Below are 17,474 nucleotides of genomic sequence, written 5' to 3'. Positions count from 1 at the left end.
TCCTCAAAATATTCCCTCCATCTTCCCAATACCTCTAACTCTCTTTTTAATAACTCTCCTCTCCTATTTTTAACTGACAAATCCATTTTTTCTCTAGGCTTCCTTAACTTGTTAATCTCACTCCAAAACTTTTTCTTATTTTCAACAGAATTTGTTGATAACATCTCACCCACTCTCTCATTTGCTCTCTTTTTACATTGCTTCACCACTCTCTTAACCTCTCTCTTTTTCTCCATATACTCTTCCCTCCTTGCATCACTTCTACTTTGTAAAAACTTCTCATATGCTAACTTTTTCTCCCTTACTACTCTCTTTACATCATAATTCCACCAATCGCTCCTCTTCCCTCCTGCACCCACTTTCCTGTAACCACAAACTTCTGCTGAACACTCTAGCACTACATTTTTAATCCTACCCCATACCTCTTCGACCCCATTGCCTATGCTCTCATTAGCCCATCTATCCTCCAATAGCTGTTTATATCTTACCCTAACTGCCTCCTCTTTTAGTTTATAAACCTTCACCTCTCTCTTCCCTGATGCTTCTGTTCTCCTTGTATCCCATCTACCTTTTACTCTCAGTGTAGCTACAACTAGAAAGTGATCTGATATATCTGTGGCCCCTCTATAAACATGTACATCCTGAAGTCTACTCAACAGTCTTTTATCTACCAATACATAATCCAACAAACTACTGTCATTTCGCCCTACATCATATCTTGTATACTTATTTATCCTCTTTTTCTTAAAATATGTATTACCTATGACTAAACCCCTTTCTATACAAAGTTCAATCAAAGGGCTCCCATTATCATTTACACCTGGCACCCCAAACTTACCTACCACACCCTCTCTAAAAGTTTCTCCTACTTTAGCATTCAGGTCCCCTACCACAATTACTCTCTCACTTGGTTCAAAGGCTCCTATACATTCACTTAACATCTCCCAAAATCTCTCTCCTCTGCATTCCTCTCTTCTCCAGGTGCATACACACTTATTATGACCCACTTCTCGCATCCAACCTTTACTTTAATCCACATAATTCTTGAATTTACACATTCATATTCTCTTTTCTCCTTCCATAACTGATCATTTAACATTACTGCTACCCCTTCCTTTGCTCTAACTCTCTCAGATACTCCAGATTTAATCCCATTTATTTCCCCCCACTGAAACTCTCCTACCCCCTTCAGCTTTGTTTCGCTTAGAGCCAGGACATCCAACTTCTTTTCATTCATAACATCAGCAATCATCTGTTTCTTGTCATCCGCACTACATCCACGCACATTTAAGCATCCCAGTTTTATAAAGTTTTTCTTCTTCTCTTTTTTAGTAAATGTATACAGGAGAAGGGGTTACTAGCCCATTGCTCCCGGCATTTTAGTCGCCTCATACGACACGCATGGCTTACGGAGGAAAGATTCTTTTCCACTTCCCCATGGACAATAGAAGAAATAAAAAAGAACAAGAGCTATTTAGAAAAAGGAGAAAAACCTAGATGTATGTATATATATATATGCATGTGCGTGTCTGTGAAGTGTGACCAAAGTGTAAGTAGGAGTAGCAAGATATCCCTGTTATCTAGCGTGTTTATGAGACAGAAAAAGAAACCAGCAATCCTACCATCATGCAAAACAGTTACAGGTTTTTGTTTCACAGTCATCTGGCAGGACGGTAGTGCTTCCCTGGGTGGTTGCTGTCTACCAACCTACTACCTATAAATGAATTTATATACCCTCTTAATTATCCTATTCAGTTCAGTCCTCTCCCAGTGCCCAACTTGCCTCAACGTCTCCTCTCAGCTCTCTTAATTATACTTTTGGTAACCCAGTACTATCTTCTGATCTCCACACACTGAATTCTCTGCATATTATTCACACCAAACATTGCTCTCCAACACCACATTATTATTCTAAGATTTCCAGTCACTGCCATCTGCTGTTATGGGTTAACCTGTAAACGGTCCAAACGTATATATATACATTTTTTTGAACATTTGAATGTAAAAAAAGTAGATCTTTTTGTTTTTTTACATTTGAAAATGTGTAAAAAAACTTTGAAATACTTTTTTTTTTTTTGTTATATTTGAAAATGTAAAAAAACTTAGATCTACTTTTGTAGCACTACACATGTGAACATAGATCTGCTTGGACCGTTTATGGGTTAAAGGAGTTTAAAGCCTATCAGTTACACTAGGGGTCATTAAGGCTGCACAGTAACATTTGTACCACTAGACAAGAATACTTTACCCCCTAACAGTTTGGTGTTAACACCGAGATGTAAAGTGCCAGTGGAAGCATCACTGCAGACATTGTAGTATATGTAAATTAATTTTGTTGAGGGATGTTGCGGCCCCCTGCCAAACTAGCGGTTAAATAGTTAACCTGCCGGCCGGCAGTACCACTGGGTACGTCATCAAACCCAATGTGGGGACTGCTGAGCCGGCCTTAGAGCAGTAAGTTCCTGAGTGCCTCACGGTGCGCATCTAAGCAGTAGGTACCTGACCACCTAAGGGTACAGTCTACTGGCTTTAGCAACAGTATGTACCTGAGCGCCTCAGGATACGCATGTAAGCAGTAGGTACCTGAACACCTAAGGGTACACGTCTACTAGCTTCAGCAACATTAAGTACCTGAACTCCTCAGGGTACACATGTACGCAGTAGGTACCTGACCACCTAATCGTACCTATCTACTGGCGTTAGAAGAACCGCTCACCGCAGCTCACTGAGTCTGTTGGCCTCAGTTACTTGACGGCCGCATTCAGTGAGCTTGCAGCATGGTGTTCGGCTAGCGGTGTGTCAACCGCCTTTGGAGAGGATTTACTGGACTACCGGTGATGTCTGTGGACTCACCGTCTACGCTGATCAACTGTGGGCCGGAATCATCAGATGCTGTTTGGTGGGACATTACATGAAGAAAAGGTTGGAGTGTTACACTGAACTGGGCCAGGACCGTAGTGTGACACTTAGGAACGTATGATGGAGTGGAACACTGAGATATGCACAGGACCGTAGTGGAACACTGAGATGAAAAGGGTGTCGTGGGACACTGAAGATGGCCTGGTTGTAGTGTACACTGAATAGTGTCATGTGACTGGTCTCGTGTCGTGAGAAGCAGTTGATTGTAATTTATTATTATACAAATGTTATTTATAATTTATTATTTTAGCATAGAGATATATATATATATAGTGACACAATAGTGTCAAGAGTTGTACCCTGTGTAGGGTTATTAATTATTTATTATTTTAGTAAAATGCTGATTATAATTTATTATAGTAACATGTACATATTATTATTATATCATAGTTCAAATACCTCTAGACCAAAGATAGTTGATTTTTATATATTAAAGATTAATTTATTAATGTGTGTATTTATGTATCCCGAACTCTTTATTACAAAAGAAGTAAATCTTACAATCTTCTTTTAAAAATTACTTTTTTGTAATAAGGGACTTCATTTTAGTTTTGTGCTTTGCATTAATAAATATCATGTATTCATTTTCAGTGACACTAGAGTGGTGGAATGACCTGTGGCTCAATGAAGGATTTGCAAGCTACGTAGAGTTCAAGGGAGTTGGTTATATTCATCCAGGTTGGGATATGGTGAGTTTATACTTCATTACATATCTTAAACTCTCACTTCCCCACTAATTGCATATGATTAAAATACATTTTAACTTTTTTTTTTTGCTTTCTTTTGTTAAACACAGCAACCAAGTGTTCAGCAGTGACTCTCTGTTGGCATCAACAATTCTCTTTGAGTGCATTTTATATCTTTCCTATTTCAGTAACAAGGTGACATTGCATGTATCAGTTATTTTTCATTATTCCTTTCTTGTTGTTAGAAATCATAATGTTCTTCAAACTTCATGAACTAAGTTTAAAATATCTACGAGAGCTGAATTAACACACGCAACCTAATGTACCCGTTTCTTCCATGCTGGGGGGAAGAAGATGAGCTGTCATTGTCAGAGAATGTGCCTGTGACACAATGATGGAGTTGCATCACAATTGTTACACATTTGAATGAAGGTTGAAGAAATTTTTCAGTCAATTGGTTTTTCTGCTAAATCTTCAGTGCGGTGATTTTCCCACCTCTTAATGTCTAGAATTTATTCCTTGTATACTATTAAATAATGCTTATGATATTTTGAGTATATCAGCACAGTGTTGGATACATAATAATTTGATGATGTGTACATTGTAGGACTCTCAGTTTGTATCAAGGAGTCTGCAAACAGTGATGGGGATTGATTCTTGTCTTAGTTCTCATCCTATTGTGCAGAGCGTGGATACCACTGATCAGATTAACGCCATGTTTGATGCTATATCTTATAAAAAGGTTAGTGATCACTGCATAATATACTAATAAGATTGTCTTTCTAATGTTCATTTATATTTTACTCGACTTACAGTTAAGATTACAGTACTGAAGTAGAGATTTGGCTGCATAATTATTCTAGAGAAGTTGTCAACTCCAAGGAAACATTACATGCAACAAAGGACCTTCAGTTTATTTAATGTTTTGCCAATGTTGCTTTCTTAGAAATAACAGAGTATGAAAGCTCATAATAACTTTTACCTATATTACATTTTTTTTGTAAGTACAGTAGATCTTCTTGCAATATGACCTTGTGTTATTGGATTTTTTCTAACACCTTTCAGAAAGTGCAACCCAAAAAATTTCCTCTTGAATAATTTTGTATTACACAATTCATATCTTGGTTTTTTTATTTTTTTTTTATTTTTAACAAGAGCCTTCTCTCACCAAGGCAGGGTAACCCCTAAATTACACATTCATCATCATACATTCAACAGCTGTCTTACCAGAAGTGCACAGACATCATAATTTGATTGACCTTCAGAACTGCAATATCCCTACTCCTTCAAAGTGCAGGCACTTTGTGCCTCACCTCCATAACTCAAGTCTGATTAACTGGTTTCCCTGAGTTCCTTCATAAATGCCAGGTTATAAAAAACACTTGTCTCTATTGAGTTATGATGGATGCTCAAGCCCCTATCACTCAAAACCTCCTTAACCCTTCCCTCATCCTCCTTCCAACCCTTCATGGGCCAACCTCCTACCCTTCCTTTCATTCCAGATTCTTACACCCTTTTGGTTATTCTGTTTTGCTTCAACCTCCCTGAATGTCCTAAGCACCTCAACAACCCCTCCTCAGTCTCTGAATTATTCGATATTCCTTTCATGATGTGAATTCTCTGCATAATATTCACAACACAAACAGCTATCAAACACATCTCCACTGCATCCAGTCTCCTGTTTGCTGCAACATTTAAAGCCCATGCTTCACACCCATACAAAAAAGTGTGGGTATCTTGTTACATAGAATTTTTTCTGTTCCTTGGCCCAGCCTGGATAGGCTTACAGAGCCATTCTGCTGAATACCCACATTTGTTGAAACTAGAAGTACCCAAGATGTTGACCATGTGAGTGTGTATATATTAGCCCCTATACTGGGTTTCGTAAGGTTGGTTCAATAAATTGTGGACTTGTTTTGTCCACAAAACACTATCACTGTCTTGCTGTAGGCATGCAGTTATGACAGTTTAGATGTTCATCTAAACAGATATCCCAAACCTCTTCTTTAGACTGTAGGCATTTTACTTCCCACCTCCAGGACTCAAGTCCAGCTAACCAGATTCCCTGAATCACTTCACTCCAACAGTTTGTCAACTCGGAAAAACTATTTGTCTCCACTCCTATCTAACACGTTCACACATTCTTGCTTTATGTCCAAGCCCCTTGCAAACAAAACCTTTTACACCCCCTCCCTCCAACCTGTCCTAGGATGACCCCAACCCTGCCTTCCCTCCCCTGCAGATTTATACACCCTCCAAGTCATCCTATTTTGCTCCATCCTCTCTAAATGACCAGATCACCTGAACAACCCACTCTCAGCTCTCTGGATAATAACTTTTAGTAATTCTGCACCATCTCCTCTTAATCTTCAACCTTTTTTCCAGGTTAATAATGTGTTTTAAAATGGCTCTCCTAGACCTTATTAATGAAAGATTATATAATTTTGCAAACCTGGTAATACATAGTGAACCTGATGATTTCATAGTGGTGGTTATGGCCCCCTCATATTTTAATAGGTCTAAGATGCTAGTGTGGGCTAAACTAGTATATATGTGGACCTGTGAGTCTGTAAATGACAGAAGAATATAACAAACAAAATCCATGGGTATCATATAGCAAATATGTTAATGATGCAGCTATGGTATTCTTTATACTGAAATGCTATACAATGGTCAGTTGTTAAGCAAGAATAACCTAATACTTACAGGTCTACATGTATCAATGTTTCACAATGGATTGTTCTACTCAGGAGTCATTATTATTATTGCTTAAGTAGAATTCTATCAGTTATGACTGTTAGGTTTTAACATAATTTTTAATAGTGGAGATAATAGTTGTGATATTGCCTAACTCAGGGATCTGCAGTACTGAGGATGCTGGAGAACTTCATGGGAGAGACTGCCTTTCAAAGAGGCATTAATTCATTCCTCAAGAAATTTGCCTATAAGAATGCAGTAACAGAAGACCTGTGGAGAGAGCTTACTGCTGCATGGGCTGCCCATACTACCAGTGAAGCTAAGGTTGGAATTCTTTATGTTATCATATACACTTGGTTCATTGTTGCCAGGCAACTAGGTCATTTATTAACCCTTTCAGGGTTGGTGCGGTTCTAGTATGGCTTGCACACCAGGGTTGGTGCCATACTAGTATGCATAAATTCTAGCGCCTTCAGATCTAGTGAGAGAGCTGATAGACCCATTATTTCATATGTGGGCCTATGTGGTCAGTGTGTGCAGTATAAAAAAAAATCCTGCAGCACACAGTGCTTAATGAGAAAAAAAACTCCAACCATGTTTCTGCTTTAACCCTTTGAGGGTCGTTGCCAGGCCCTCTCAGAGACTTGTTCTCAGGGTCGCCAAATTTAAAAAAAAAAAAAAGTTTTCTTATGCAAAGATAGAGAATCTTTTCCCAATCATAATGACACCAAAAGTATGAAATTTGATGGAAAACTCACAGAATTATCATCTCACGAAGTTAGCGGTCTCGACGATGTTTACACATCGGCGATTTTGCCCACTTTGAGCCCTATTTTCGGCTAATTCCAGTGTAATAGTCGACAAAAATCATAACTATTTCGCTAGAACTCCATTTTTTCTATCGAATGAGTATGAGAAACCACCCATATACCGATTTCAGCTATCCAATAAAGTGGTCAGAATTTAGCAATTTTGCCAATTTCACACAAATTTCTAAAGATGCCAATTTCCAAATAGGGTCCAGAATAAACAAGAAGGACATTCCTGGCACTAAAATAACATTTCCTCTGTTCATTAGTCACATCCCCACACCCCTCTTACATTTCTTTTGCTTTCCACTTTGAATTTTTATTCTCACAAAAAATAGAAGATTTACTGTTATCCAGACTACTGTATTAGTGTAGAAATGGTATAAATAATACCAGTGCACTTGTGAAAGAATATTAGATTCACCAGTTGACGTGTTTTGGACGCGTGGCATGATTTGTTTACTTTTGAACTTTGGCAAAAATCAAACATTTCTGCTACTTTGAGCTCAATTTGAAGGCACTTTTCATTGTGAAACCAATCAAAATGATCTCAATTCCTGTAATATGTTTTCCATTCTATAAAATAAGACCAGGAAAACTAGAATACAACCATGAATACCATACAAAATTACAGTGCAAAGTCACTGTTTTAAGCCAAAAGAACGGTCAAAGTTTTTTTTTTCTCATTACGCACTGTGTGCTACAGGATTTCTATTATACTGCGCACACTGACCACAGACCCATTCTTTCATATGTGGGCCTACCAGCTTTCTCTTGCTAGATTTGAGGGCGCTAGAATTTGTGCATGCTAGTACGTCAAAAACCCTGGCGCGTAAGCCATACTAGTATGGCCGAAACCCCGAAAGGGTTAAGACAGCGACTTTGCAGTGTATTTTCTTATGCTATTTATGGTTGTATTCTAGTCTTTCTGGTCTCATTTTGTAGAATGGAAGTCATATTACAGAAATTGAGATTTTGATTTGTTTCACAATGAAAAGTACTTTGAAACTGAGCTCCAAGTAGCAGAAATGTTCGATTTTTGCCAGAGTTCAAAAGTAAACAAATCATGCCACACATCCATTACACGTCAACTGGTGAGTCTGATATTCTTTCACAATTGCACTGATATTACTTATACCATTTCTACACTAATGCAGTAGTCTGCATAACAGTAAATCTTCTATTTGTTTGTGAGAATAAAAATTCCAGGGAAGTACTACCGTCCTGCCAGATGACTGTGAAACAAAAACCTGTAACTGTTTTGCATGATGGTAGGATTGCTGGTTTCTTTTTCTGTCTCATAAACACGCTAAGATAACAGGGATATCTTGCTACTCCTACTTACACTTTGGTCACACTTCACAGACACGCACATGCATATATATATATACATACATCTAGGTTTTTCTCCTTTTTCTAAATAGCTCTTGTTCTTTTTTATTTCTTCTATTGTCCATGGGGAAGTGGAAAAGAATCTTTCCTCCGTAAGCCATGCGTGTCGTATGAGGCGACTAAAATGCCGGGAGCAATGGGCTAGTAACCCCTTCTCCTGTATACAATTACTAAAAAAGAGAAGAAGAAAAACTTTATAAAACTGGGTTGCTTAAATGTGCGTGGATGTAGTGCGGATGACAAGAAACAGATGATTGCTGATGTTATGAATGAAAAGAAGTTGGATGTCCTGGCCCTAAGCGAAACAAAGCTGAAGGGGGTAGGAGAGTTTCAGTGGGGGGAAATAAATGGGATTAAATCTGGAGTATCTGAGAGAGTTAGAGCAAAGGAAGGGGTAGCAGTAATGTTAAATGATCAGTTATGGAAGGAGAAAAGAGAATATGAATGTGTAAATTCAAGAATTATGTGGATTAAAGTAAAGGTTGGATGCGAGAAGTGGGTCATAATAAGCGTGTATGCACCTGGAGAAGAGAGGAATGCAGAGGAGAGAGAGAGATTTTGGGAGATGTTAAGTGAATGTATAGGAGCCTTTGAACCAAGTGAGAGAGTAATTGTGGTAGGGGACTTGAATGCTAAAGTAGGAGAAACTTTTAGAGAGGGTGTGGTAGGTAAGTTTGGGGTGCCAGGTGTAAATGATAATGGGAGCCCTTTGATTGAACTTTGTATAGAAAGGGGTTTAGTTATAGGTAATACATATTTTAAGAAAAAGAGGATAAATAAGTATACACGATATGATGTAGGGCGAAATGACAGTAGTTTGTTGGATTATGTATTGGTAGATAAAAGACTGTTGAGTAGACTTCAGGATGTACATGTTTATAGAGGGGCCACAGATATATCAGATCACTTTCTAGTTGTAGCTACACTGAGAGTAAAAGGTAGATGGGATACAAGGAGAATAGAAGCATCAGGGAAGAGAGAGGTGAAGGTTTATAAACTAAAAGAGGAGGCAGTTAGGGTAAGATATAAACAGCTATTGGAGGATAGATGGGCTAATGAGAGCATAGGCAATGGGGTCGAAGAGGTATGGGGTAGGTTTAAAAATGTAGTGTTAGAGTGTTCAGCAGAAGTTTGTGGTTACAGGAAAGTGGGTGCAGGAGGGAAGAGGAGCGATTGGTGGAATGATGATGTAAAGAGAGTAGTAAGGGAGAAAAAGTTAGCATATGAGAAGTTTTTACAAAGTAGAAGTGATGCAAGGAGGGAAGAGTATATGGAGAAAAAGAGAGAAGTTAAGAGAGTGGTGAAGCAATGTAAAAAGAGAGCAAATGAGAGAGTGGGTGAGATGTTATCAACAAATTTTGTTGAAAATAAGAAAAAGTTTTGGAGTGAGATTAACAAGTTAAGAAAGCCTAGAGAACAAATGGATTTGTCAGTTAAAAATAGGAGAGGAGAGTTATTAAATGGAGAGTTAGAGGTATTGGGAAGATGGAAGGAATATTTTGAGGAATTGTTAAATGTTGATGAAGATAGGGAAGCTGTGATTTCGTGTATAGGGCAAGGAGGAATAACATCTTGTAGGAGTGAGGAAGAGCCAGTTGTGAGTGTGGGGGAAGTTCGTGAGGCAGTAGGTAAAATGAAAGGGGGTAAGGCAGCCGGGATTGATGGGATAAAGATAGAAATGTTAAAAGCAGGTGGGGATATAGTTTTGGAGTGGTTGGTGCAATTATTTAATAAATGTATGGAAGAGGGTAAGGTACCTAGGGATTGGCAGAGAGCATGCATAGTTCCTTTGTATAAAGGCAAAGGGGATAAAAGAGATTGCAAAAATTATAGGGGGATAAGTCTGTTGAGTGTACCTGGTAAAGTGTATGGTAGAGTTATAATTGAAAGAATTAAGAGTAAGACGGAGAATAGGATAGCAGATGAACAAGGAGGCTTTAGGAAAGGTAGGGGGTGTGTGGACCAGGTGTTTACAGTGAAACATATAAGTGAACAGTATTTAGATAAGGCTAAAGAGGTCTTTGTGGCATTTATGGATTTGGAAAAGGCGTATGACAGGGTGGATAGGGGGGCAATGTGGCAGATGTTGCAAGTGTATGGTGTAGGAGGTAGGTTACTGAAAGCAGTGAAGAGTTTTTACGAGGATAGTGAGGCTCAAGTTAGAGTATGTAGGAAAGAGGGAAATTTTTTCCCAGTAAAAGTAGGCCTTAGACAAGGATGTGTGATGTCACCGTGGTTGTTTAATATATTTATAGATGGGGTTGTAAGAGAAGTAAATGCGAGGGTCTTGGCAAGAGGCGTGGAGTTAAAAGATAAAGAATCACACACAAAGTGGGAGTTGTCACAGCTGCTCTTTGCTGATGACACTGTGCTCTTGGGAGATTCTGAAGAGAAGTTGCAGAGATTGGTGGATGAATTTGGTAGGGTGTGCAAAAGAAGAAAATTAAAGGTGAATACAGGAAAGAGTAAGGTTATGAGGATAACAAAAAGATTAGGTGATGAAAGATTGAATATCAGATTGGAGGGAGAGAGTATGGAGGAGGTGAACGTATTCAGATATTTGGGAGTGGACGTGTCAGCGGATGGGTCTATGAAAGATGAGGTGAATCATAGAATTGATGAGGGAAAAAGAGTGAGTGGTGCACTTAGGAGTCTGTGGAGACAAAGAACTTTGTCCTTGGAGGCAAAGAGGGGAATGTATGAGAGTATAGTTTTACCAACGCTCTTATATGGGTGTGAAGCGTGGGTGATGAATGTTGCAGCGAGGAGAAGGCTGGAGGCAGTGGAGATGTCATGCCTGAGGGCAATGTGTGGTGTGAATATAATGCAGAGAATTCGTAGTTTGGAAGTTAGGAGGAGGTGCGGGATTACCAAAACTGTTGTCCAGAGGGCTGAGGAAGGGTTGTTGAGGTGGTTCGGACATGTAGAGAGAATGGAGCGAAACAGAATGACTTCAAGAGTGTATCAGTCTGTAGTGGAAGGAAGGCGGGGTAGGGGTCGGCCTAGGAAGGGTTGGAGGGAGGGGGTAAAGGAGGTTTTGTGTGCGAGGGGCTTGGACTTCCAGCAGGCATGTGTGAGCGTGTTTGATAGGAGTGAATGGAGACAAATGGTTTTTAATACTTGACGTGCTGTTGGAGTGTGAGCAAAGTAACATTTATGAAGGGATTCAGGGAAACCGGCAGGCCGGACTTGAGTCCTGGAGATGGGAAGTACAGTGCCTGCACTCTGAAGGAGGGGTGTTAATGTTGCAGTTTAAAAACTGTAGTGTAAAGCACCCTTCTGGCAAGACAGTGATGGAGTGAATGATGGTGAAAGTTTTTCTTTTTCGGGCCACCCTGCCTTGGTGGGAATCGGCCGGTGTGATAATAAAAAAAAAAAAAAAAATAAAAATTCAAAGTGGAAAGCAAAAGAAATGTAAGAGAGGCCTGTGGACGTAACTGATGAACAGGAAAACATGTTATTTTAGTGCCAGGAGTGTCTATCTTGTTTATTCTGGACCCTATTTGGAAATTGGCATCTTTTGAAATTTGTGTGAAATTGGCAAAATTGCCAATTTCTGATCATTTTATTGGATAGTTGGAATCAGTAAATGGGTGGTTTCTTGTACTCATTCAGTAGAAAAAATGGACTTCTAGCAAAATAGTTATGATTTTTGTCGACTGGTACATAGGAATTGGCTGAAAATAGGGCTCAAAGTGGGTGAAATCGTCGATGCATAAACATCGTTGAAACTGCTAACTTCACATGAGCATAATTCCCCGAGTTTTCCATCAAATTTCAAACTTTTGGTGTCATTATGATCAGGAAAAGTTTCTCTATCATTTTTATAAGATTTTTTTTTTTTTTTTCGAAAAATTTCCGACCCTGAGAACAAGTTTAGGAGAGGGCCTGCTGACCCTGAAAGGGTTAAGGAGACATTTCACCCATCAGAGTCTTTATAATTCCTGTACCATAATTCCTACTCACTTGTACTTAATTCATACTACATATTCACGTAAACATGTACAGTAGGGCTCCACTTATACGGCAAGTTAGGTTCCCGGTTACTGCCTTAATGTGGAAATCACCGTAAAGTGGAATGCCTTGTTATCCAACATTTATATGCTAGATAACAAGCTTACACTAACATATATTAAGTTAGCAATAGAACTAGGCATTAAAAAACAACAATAAAGTAAAATGCCGTTGACTGTTATATTACACGGGTTTATTTTCCACGTTTTGGCTGTTACACTATTGAAAAGTTGCGGCATAATTTTATATAACACTTCATAAAATTAACTTAACACTGTTTAGTTTGTTCAGTTCGTGGGTGGGGAAAATTTTTTGAGTGTCAGCCATGGGCTACAGGGGCATTTCCCAAGCTTCTGGAATATACACCTACCATCCGACTTACAACCTACTCGACATATGTCCACTCGACTTACGACCGTACATCTGGCAGCTGGGCTGGACCAGCTGATACATGTCACTACAATATTGACGATACTCACGGCGGCAATGCGCCATGCAGGCATCATCAGTTTGAGTTATCATGCTGCTGATAGCGTAGGGTATGTACAGTATTAACTGTACTAAGTGGACAGTAAATTTCACCACGGTCCCTAAGAGGAAGTCTGACTTTTGCACTGGAGATTGTGGCAAGAAAGGCTCTTACTCTCGAACTCTATTTGTTTTCACTGTTGCACACAAATCTGTCTGTATCTGTCTGCCTGTATATCTGTCTGTATCTGTATCTGTCTTTTGTCTTCCTGTGTGTGTGTGTCTTTGTCTACCTGTGTGTCTGTCTTTCTGTCTGCTTGTGTGTCTGTCTCAGAGCCGCTCATGAACCAACAGGTATTACACACGAAGCAGTGTTGTCACATCTTCAATATGATGCTAATATCGCTATACTGCTTATTTATCTATCACAATTCATTTAATATGACATAATACACAATATAAATAGCATAAAAACCCGATATAAACTCTAGAATGAATAAAATATGAACTTAACTACTTTAAACTCCACATCTTGCACCTGTGCTGGTGTGTAGGTACACATTAAAATCATTAAGACTGTGTTATTGGTTTTGAAGATGCCATATTAATAATGATAATAACACAATAATAATCACTGAAGCGCATTAAATGTATATAAAATGTTAATATAGACATTTTCCTTAATCCATCTATGACTTTTTTCAAAATTATATAATAAACATGCTATGTAACATATAAATTAACATAAATATGAGATGTTTTTCCAGTTGGCTTGACAGAGTGAACAAAAGCCATTCGTGTCTGGGCTGGTAACAACAACAACAACAACTAGTTTCTTTACAAAACTCACGAACCTTCTACACTCATTCTCTCTCTCATTTATTCATTTAATCTTATTTACTCACCTCTCACTCTACATTAAGACTATAGATATTTTAAGGTAAGTAATGAGTAAGCACTATATTATATTAAAGTTCAATAATAATATTATTATTAATATTAGTACATACGTATTGAATGGGAAGTACAATGCCTGCTTTTTAAAGGAGGGGTTTGGGATATTGGCAGTTTGGAGGGATATGTTGTGTATCTTTATACGTATATGCTTCTAAACTGTTGTATTCTGAGCACCTCTGCAAAAACAGTGATAATGTGTGAGTGTAGTGAAAGTGTTGAATGATGATGAAATTATTTTCTTTTTGGGGATTTTCTTTCTTTTTTGGGTCACCCTGCCTCAGTGGGAGACAGCCAACTTGTTGAGAAAAAAAAAGTATTGTAATAATAATACGTAATAATATATACGTATTATTATTATTAATTTAGGGCACTGGAGCACAGATCCACTGTATAGGACTTTGTCTGGATTTCTGGGGTTATCCTAGGTAATTTACATTATGTATGATAACTTTACTTATGTGTACCTGAGAGAGAGAGAGAGACAGAGAGAGAGAGATACAGAGAGAGAGAGATACAGAGAGAGAGAGATACAGAGAGAGAGAGATACAGAGAGAGAGAGATACAGAGAGAGAGAGAGAGAGAGATCCAAATTCAGCCAGATATTAAGTAACCCGGTCTGAAAATCAATTTAAGTCTTCTCAAAATGCACTTAACCCTTTGGGGATTTTGGCCGTACTAGTATGGCTTATGCCCCAGGGTTTTTGACGTACTAGTACACCTAAATTCTAACGCCCTCAAATCTAGTGAGAGAAAGCTGGCAGGCCTACGTATGAAAGAATGGGTCTATTACCTGGAGTTTACCTGGAGAGAGTTCAGGGGGTCAACGCCCCTGCGGCCCGGTCTGTGACCAGGCCTCCTGGAGGATCAGAGCCTGATCAACCAGGCTGTTGCTGCTGGCTGCAAGCAAACCAACGTACGAGCCACAGCCCGGCTCGTCAGGAACCGACTTTAGGTGCTTGTCCAGTGCCAGCTTGAAGACTGCCAGGGGTCTGTTGGTAATCCCCCTTATGTATGCTGGGAGGCAGTTGAACAGTCTCGGGCCCCTGACACTTATTGTATGGTCTCTTAACGTGCTAGTGACACCCCTGCTTTTCATTGGGGGGATGTTGCATCATCTGCCAAGTCTTTTGCTTTCGTAGTGAGTGATTTTCGTGTGCAAGTTCGGTACTAGTCCCTCTAGGATTTTCCAGGTGTATATAATCATGTATCTCTCCTGCCTGCATTCCAGGGAATACAGGTTTAGGAACCTCAAGTGCTCCCAGTAATTGAGGTGTTTTATCTCCGTTATGCACGCCGTGAAGGTTCTCTGCACATTTTCTAGGTCAGCAATTTCACCTGCCTTGAAAGGTGCTGTTAGTGTGCAGCAATATTCCAGCCTAGATAGAACAAGTGACCTGAAGAGTGTCATCATGGGCTTGGCCTCCCTAGTTTTGAAGGTTCTCATTATCCATCCTGTCATTTTTCTAGGAGATGCAATTGGTACAATGTTATGGTCCTTGAAGGTGAGATCCTCTGACATGATCACTCCCAGGTCTTTGACGTTGGTGTTTCGCTCTATTTTGTGGCCAGAATTTGTTTTGTACTCTGATGAAGATTTAATTTCCTCGTGTTTACCATATCTGAGTAATTGAAATTTCTCATCGTTTAACTTCATATTGTTTTCTGCAGCCCACTGAAAGATTTGGTTGATGTCCGCCTGGAGCCTTGCAGTGTCTGCAATGGAAGACACTGTCATGCAGATTCGGGTGTCATCTGCAAAGGAAGACACGGTGCTGTGGCTGACATCCTTGTCTATGTCGGATATGAGGATGAGGAACAAGATGGGAGCGAGTACTGTGCCTTGTGGAACAGAGCTTTTCACTGTAGCTGCCTCGGACTTTACTCTGTTGACGACTACTCTCTGTGTTCTGTTAGTGAGGAAATTATAGATCCATCGACCGACTTTTCTTGTTATTCCTTTAGCACGCATTTTGTGCGCTATTACGCCATGGTCACACTTGTCGAAGGCTTTTGCAAAGTCTGTATATATTACATCTGCAGTCTTTTTGTCTTCTAGTGCATCAAGGACCTTGTCGTAGTGATCCAATAGTTGAGACAGACAGGAGCGACCTGTTCTAAACCCATGTTGCCCTGGGTTGTGTAAATGATGTGTTTCTAGATGGGTGGTGATCTTGCTTCTTAGGACCCTTTCAAAGATTTTTATGATATGGGACGTTAGTGCTATCGGTCTGTCGTTCTTTGCTGTTGCTTTACTGCCCCCCTTTGTGGAGTGGGGCTATGTCTGTTGTTTTTAGTAACTGTGGGACGACCCCTGTGTCCATGCTCCCTCTCCATAGGATGGAAAAGGCTCGTGATAGGGGCTTCTTGCAGTTCTTGATGAACATGGAGTTCCATGAGCCTGGCCCTGGGGCAGAGTGCATGGGCATGTCATTTATCGCCTGTTCGAAGTTATTTGGCATCAGGATAACATCGGATAGGCTTGTGTTAACCAAATTTTGTGGCTCTCTCATAAAAAATTCATTTTGATCTTCGACTCTCAGTCTGGTTAGCGGCTTGCTAAAAACCGAGTCATATTGGGACTTGAGTAGCTCACTCATTTCCTTGCTGTCATCTGTGTAGGACCCATCTTGTTTAAGTAGGGGCCCAATACTGGACGTTGTTCTCAACTTTGATTTGGCATAGGAGAAGAAATACTTTGGGTTTCTTTCGATTTCATTTATGGCTTTTAGTACTTCCCGCGATTCCTGACTCCTATAAGATTCCTTTAGCTTAAGTTCGATGCTTGCTATTTCTTTGACCAGTGTCTCCCTACGCATTTCAGATATATTGACCTCTTTTAACCACTCTGTTATTCTTTTCCTTCCCCTGTAAAGGGAGCGCCTGTCTCTTTCTATTTTACATCTACTCCTCCTTTTTCTTAGAGGAATAAGCCTTGTGCATACATCGAGTGCCACCAAGTTAATCTGTTCTAGGCATAAGTTGGGGTCTGTGTTGCTTAGTATATCTTCCCAGCTTATATCGGTTAGGACTTGGTTTACTTGGTCCCACTTGATGTTTTTGTTATTGAAGTTGAATTTGGTGAATGCTCCCTCATGACTAGTCTCATTATGTCGGTCTGGGGCTCCATGCATACATGTCTGAACCTCAATTATGTTGTGATCTGAGTATATTGTTTTTGATATGGTGACATTTCTTATCAGATCATCATTGTTAGTGAAGATGAGGTCTAGTGTATTCTCCAGTCTAGTAGGCTCTATTATTTGCTGGTTTAAATTGAATTTTGTGCAGAGATTTAAAAGCTCGTGTGAGTGTGAGTTTTCATCAGAGCTGCCTCCTGGTGTTATTACTACAACAATATTATTTTCTATATTCCTCCATTTTAGGTGCCTTAAGTTGAAATCCCCCAGGAGCAAGATGTTGGGTGCAAGAGCTGGAAGATTTTCCAGACAGTGGTCAATTTTTAACAGCTATGTGGTCAGTGTGTGCAGTATAAAAAAAAATCCTGCAGCACACAGTACATAATGAGAAAAAA

The 17,474-nt window shown here is 39.5% G+C and overlaps 1 protein-coding gene across 2 annotated transcripts in view; it reads left to right on the top strand.

Annotated features, from left to right (window-relative positions):
* LOC128693898 (glutamyl aminopeptidase) overlaps nucleotides 1-17,474 on the top strand; it is a gene marked incomplete at its 5' end in the record, with an annotated part of 230,118 nt that overhangs the window by 83,693 nt on the left and 128,951 nt on the right. For both annotated transcript variants that reach the window (XM_070080135.1, XM_070080137.1), the window contains 3 exon segments: nucleotides 3,511-3,608; nucleotides 4,213-4,347; nucleotides 6,462-6,626. In XM_070080135.1, coding sequence (XP_069936236.1) covers nucleotides 3,511-3,608; nucleotides 4,213-4,347; nucleotides 6,462-6,626 — 398 coding nt within the window.

The sequence above is a fragment of the Cherax quadricarinatus genome, unplaced genomic scaffold (genome assembly GCF_038502225.1).
Source record: "Cherax quadricarinatus isolate ZL_2023a unplaced genomic scaffold, ASM3850222v1 Contig168, whole genome shotgun sequence".
In the NCBI taxonomy this organism is placed as follows: Eukaryota; Metazoa; Arthropoda; class Malacostraca; order Decapoda; family Parastacidae; genus Cherax; species Cherax quadricarinatus.
This window is presented reverse-complemented; position numbering and strand designations above follow the sequence as displayed.